The sequence below is a fragment of the Diospyros lotus genome, chromosome 11 (genome assembly GCF_014633365.1).
Source record: "Diospyros lotus cultivar Yz01 chromosome 11, ASM1463336v1, whole genome shotgun sequence".
In the NCBI taxonomy this organism is placed as follows: domain Eukaryota; kingdom Viridiplantae; phylum Streptophyta; class Magnoliopsida; order Ericales; family Ebenaceae; genus Diospyros; species Diospyros lotus.
Window position 1 is genome coordinate 26,103,183 of NC_068348.1, and position 4,893 is coordinate 26,108,075.

Sequence of the window (4,893 nt, forward strand, 5' to 3'; positions counted from 1 at the left end):
TAATGAGGCACAAGACAATTTATAGTGGTTTGATGTCTTCATATACACCTATTCTACTCTCCCAAAATCTAACTACTCTTGGGGTTCTACTAAATTAAAATCACCAAGGTTTCCACACTAACTCACCTTGAAAACTAGATATACACCTAGATTACAATGGATTCTAAACAACCACTACATCAAAATTTTCTCCCTAACTTATCTTAGAAACTAGATTCACCTAAATTTTAACAGATTTAGGAAATCCTCAATAATAATTTAAATGTTACAAATTATTTGTCCACACTTAGATACAAATAAATAATTAAGAACAAATTATACAAGGTAATAATATTTTAATAAATAAATAAATTTATAATTTCAAATAAAAAAATTCAAATTTATCATAAAAGACTTTTTTCCTCACGTCATGGATGTTTAGCCGTAGCTATTAATTTTATTCAACAGATTGAATTGATGTGTTGCCAATTTTCAAACTTCAACATAACGTGCCTCGTAACAGTTAAAATATGTTAAAATGAAGGATAATTATACTTTTAAGAAAGAGGGCTTGACTCGGAGTCTCCTAGCTACGGGTAACTTCACAAGAGGAGATATATATATATATAGACTGCTCTTGCAATGGCAAACTCCTCAACATTGTAGCGTCATCTCAGATTCTCAGAGAGAGAGAGAGAGAGAGAGAGAGAGAGAGAGAGAGAGAGATGGAACTGTACATTCTGCTTATCTGCATCTCAATTTTCTGGTTCTTCTTCTTCAACCAATTGCTCCGCCGCTCCTCCTCCAAGAAGCTGCCGCCGGGTCCCGCCGGTGTTCCCCTGATAGGCTCCCTCCACCGCCTGGGCCCTCGCCCAAACCAATCCCTCGCCGACCTCTCCAAAATCTACGGCCCCATCATGACCCTCAAACTTGGCTCCGTCACCACCATCGTCGCGTCCTCCGCCGACGCCGCCAAAGCCATCCTCAAAACCCACGACCACAGCTTCTCCGGCCGCCCAGTCCCAGCCTCCATCGCCACCCAGCCAAACCCCGACGCCACCATAGCCTGGGTCGCCGCCGACAACTCCTGGCGCAGCCGCCGCCGCATCTGCGCCACCCAGATGTTCAGCGCCCAGAAGCTCGACCAGCTCCAGCACCTCCGCCAACGAAAGGCCCAGGAACTCGTCTCCCACATAAAGCGCCACGCCGTTTCGGCGGCTCCAGTGGACATCGGCGGGGCGGCTTTTGCAACGACTCTAAACTTGATCTCCAACACCATTTTCTCGATCGACATGGTCGACCAGGACTTTGACTCGGCGAAGGAGTTCAAGGATCTGGTATGGACGATCATGGAGAACGCCGGGAAGCCCAACTTCTCCGACTATTTTCCAGTGCTCCGGCGGCTTGATTTGCAGGGACTGAAGCGGCGTATAAGGCCTGCGTATAGGAGGCTTCATGAGATATTTGACGAAGTCATTGAGAAGCGTTTGAGAGATAGAGGTTCTGATTTGGTGAATGACAGAAAAGGGGATTTCTTGGATGCTCTTCTGGATCAGTGTGAAGAAGATGGCTCAGATTTTAACCCTATAACTATCAAACCCGTGATATTGGTAAGATATGCGACTTTTCGAGGGAAAATTAATTATATGATTTATTTTTGTGGGCTTATCGTTAATTTCTTTAGTTAATTTATAGATATTAGTAAATTCAATTTTACATATAATAATGCTATTAAATAATTGGCCAGTTAATATGGATCCTTGGTGTTGTTGGAGGAGCACCATGTATACTAAGTGTGTCAAATTTTTGTAAGGGTGGGGCTTTTGTCCTCTCAAATAACATCTAAGGTCAAGTTAGTGCTGGAAGAGTTAAAGGCGAGCACTAAAATACTTGTGTAGGTTAGAGAATATGAGTATGTGTGTTGAGAGTTACCTATTGAGAATTTAACCTATAGACCCTTGAAAAGGGCTGGGGTAGAGACCACGGAGGAAGCTAAAAGCCTATTTATTCGTGGAGAATGTCTTTTATTTATTATCTCTAATTTTTATTTTTGTTTTCATATTTCTATTTCTACATAAATTTAGAAAAAAAAAAAAGACATGTTCATTTCTATTAAATATGAAACTAGTATTAGACCTTAAGAAATGATAGAACGCGTTCAAAATCATGAAAAAGAAAAGGTGTAGAAATTGAGAACAAGGAGTGAGAGGTGAATGGTAAAGGTGTGTTGATGAGAAGAGGGAGTTGTCGTTATTGTAGTGGTAGAGGGAGGCAGGGTGGTTCCTAGTTAAGGGATGAGAGCAACGAGGAAGAGGATATTCTTAGTGGTAGAGGGTGCAATCTTAGTGTTATAAGCAAGGCCGGCCCAAGGCATAGCCCACTGAGGCCTATGCCTAGGGCCCCCCCAAAATTTGGGGCCCCAAACAGCCAAACCCCCCCCCCCGGCACACAGAATTTTGGGTTCCCCCAAAAAATCCCCCCTCCAAAATTTGGGGCCCCCAAACAACCACTGCCCAGCGCCCATCCCCCTCCCCACACATGAAGAATTTGGGGCCCCCCAAAAAAACACACACACACACACACAGAAAACAAACCATCTCCCCATACACACAGAGAGACATAGTGAGAACAAACCACCTCCGTTCCTCAAAAAAAAATAAATAAATTAGGAGTCTTCAAAAAATACAGCGCCCCACCCTCTCAAAAATTTTTTTTCGCCTAGGGCCCCACTGAGCCTTGGGCCGGCCCTGGTTATAAGTGGACATGTTTTCTAGGGGCTCAAATGCTTCCAGTCCTTGGCGAACATTGACGCTACACACACACACACACAGAGAAAACAAACCATCTCCCCATACACACAGAGAGACATAGTGAGAACAAACCACCTCCGCTCCTCAAAAAAAATAAATAAATTAGGAGTCTTCAAAAAATACAGCGCCCCACCCTCTCAAAAATTTTTTTTCGCCTAGGGCCCCACTGAGCCTTGGGCCGGCCCTAGTTATAAGTGGACATGTTTTCTAGGGGCTCAAATGCTTCCAGTCCTTGGCGAACATTGACGCTACTCTATGTCCCTCATTGAAGAGTCTAAGAGGATGATGGGAGCTTGAATGGGTTTATAGCCCAAGATTAGAGCCAGGTTGTTACTAACCTAACCCTGGAGACCATCTAGGTTACATTATGTAAGAATTTTGCCTAGGTATGTTTTCAAGTAAATGTTACTCAGCCTCCATTGATGATGAAGCTTAATTAGTAGCATTTGTTGTTTGTTCTTATAAAGCATCTCTCTCTTTGTTTCCTTCTCTAACAAATTCGCGACTAGCTCCAAGAAAAGCAATGGAGCTTGACCTGGCTATTTTTGAAGATGAAAGAGATGGAAGAAAGAGAGGCTAAATGATTAGGGCTTAGTTTGAGGCCAATAAGGTCCCTATCCTCAAGAAGAAACATGCGAGTGGAGTTACAAGAGAAGTTAAGGGTCGCTAAAGAGGTAAGGACCCTCGCTGAAGGAATAGATGGGGCCTTAGATAGCCACAAGGAAGAACAACTAGAGGGAGAAGCTACTAAGAAAACAACGTAGATATAGCACTTTTTATTTCCCTGCTAGTTGTTCTCCTTTCAATGGAAATCCTCTTTTAATGAATAAAATAGAAAGAATTATTTCGAGTATATCTAGTTTGATACTTGTCTTCTCATACTTTGTGTTTGTTACTACATTCAAGTATCTATTGCTAGGTAGAAATACCTCCTAGGTAGGTAAATTTTAAATTTCCTATGCCTCAATGATCACCTGAGATGCGAAACATAGAATTTTCAACAAATGATGTTGTTAGGAAGGAGCACAAAGTACACCAGGCGTCAGACTCTTTCAAAGGTGGGGTTTATTTCTCCTACAATAACCTTTGACACTAAATTATACTAGGAAGGAGTTAAGACAAATACTAGAGTGCTTGTATAGGTTAGAGAATGTGTGTGTAGAGAGCTAACTTAATTTATCATTTATATAGGTCGAACCCTCAATGATTAAACGAGATCTTCAACTTAATCAACCTTTAGAACAACCTTTATGAGGTATGAACAACTTTGTCAAGCCACAAAAGAAGAAAACTAGCCACTTGACACTCTGTGATTGATGGAACACATGTCAAAAGGTGATTGACTTTTTCTTGAGAGGAGGATTAGAAGTGGATTTATAAATAGTAATATATAGTGACACACACCTGGCCTTGATCAATCCTCTAAAAATTATTATTGTCATTATTTATCATTCTAAATAATTTTTATAATAATTATTTATGAATTTTATTTTATTTTGGATAACCAATTAAATGGGATCAAGGCTTATCGTTAAAATAGTAGTACAAGCGACATTAAAGACAAGACTTATCGTTAAAATAGAAGTGATAAGCCAAATATCTTAGTTAAAAGATAAATAGAGAAAAAAAGTAATAGATACTTGATTTTGTTTTATGATTGAATAGACACTAAATTTAGGTGTTATCAATTATCATATACTCAACTCTTGAATTATAAGCAAAGGCCACTAACTTTTTTCACAATTAAATTGCAGGACTTGTTTATTGCTGCAAGCGATACATCTGCGATAACGACGGAATGGGCAATGGCGGAGCTTCTCCGAAAGCCAGATATTCTGGAAAGAGCAAGAAATGAGATCATCGGAACCATCGGAGCCGACCATCAAATGCAAGAATCTGACATGGACCGTCTTCCATATCTCCAGGCAGTGGTGAAAGAGACGATGAGGCTCCACCCAGCCGCCCCCCTTCTCTTGCCCCACAAAGCAAGAAAGGACGTCGAATTGCAGGGCTTCATTGTGCCGAAGAACACTCAGGTGCTAGTGAACGTTTGGGCCATCGGAAGAGATCCCAAGTACTGGGAGGACCCTTCTTCGTTTTTGCC

The 4,893-nt window shown here is 41.2% G+C and overlaps 1 protein-coding gene across 1 annotated transcript in view; it reads left to right on the plus strand.

The window, feature by feature from the left end:
* The first annotated feature begins 687 nt into the window (after nucleotides 1-687).
* Nucleotides 688-4,893, plus strand: part of LOC127813601 (geraniol 8-hydroxylase-like) — a 4,587-nt gene continuing 381 nt past the window's right edge. The window contains exons 1-2 of the mRNA XM_052354643.1: nucleotides 688-1,589; nucleotides 4,544-4,893. The exon at nucleotides 4,544-4,893 is cut by the window's right edge and continues 381 nt beyond it. Coding sequence (XP_052210603.1) covers nucleotides 705-1,589; nucleotides 4,544-4,893 — 1,235 coding nt within the window. The 5' untranslated portion in view covers nucleotides 688-704. The remainder of the gene's footprint in view (nucleotides 1,590-4,543) is intronic.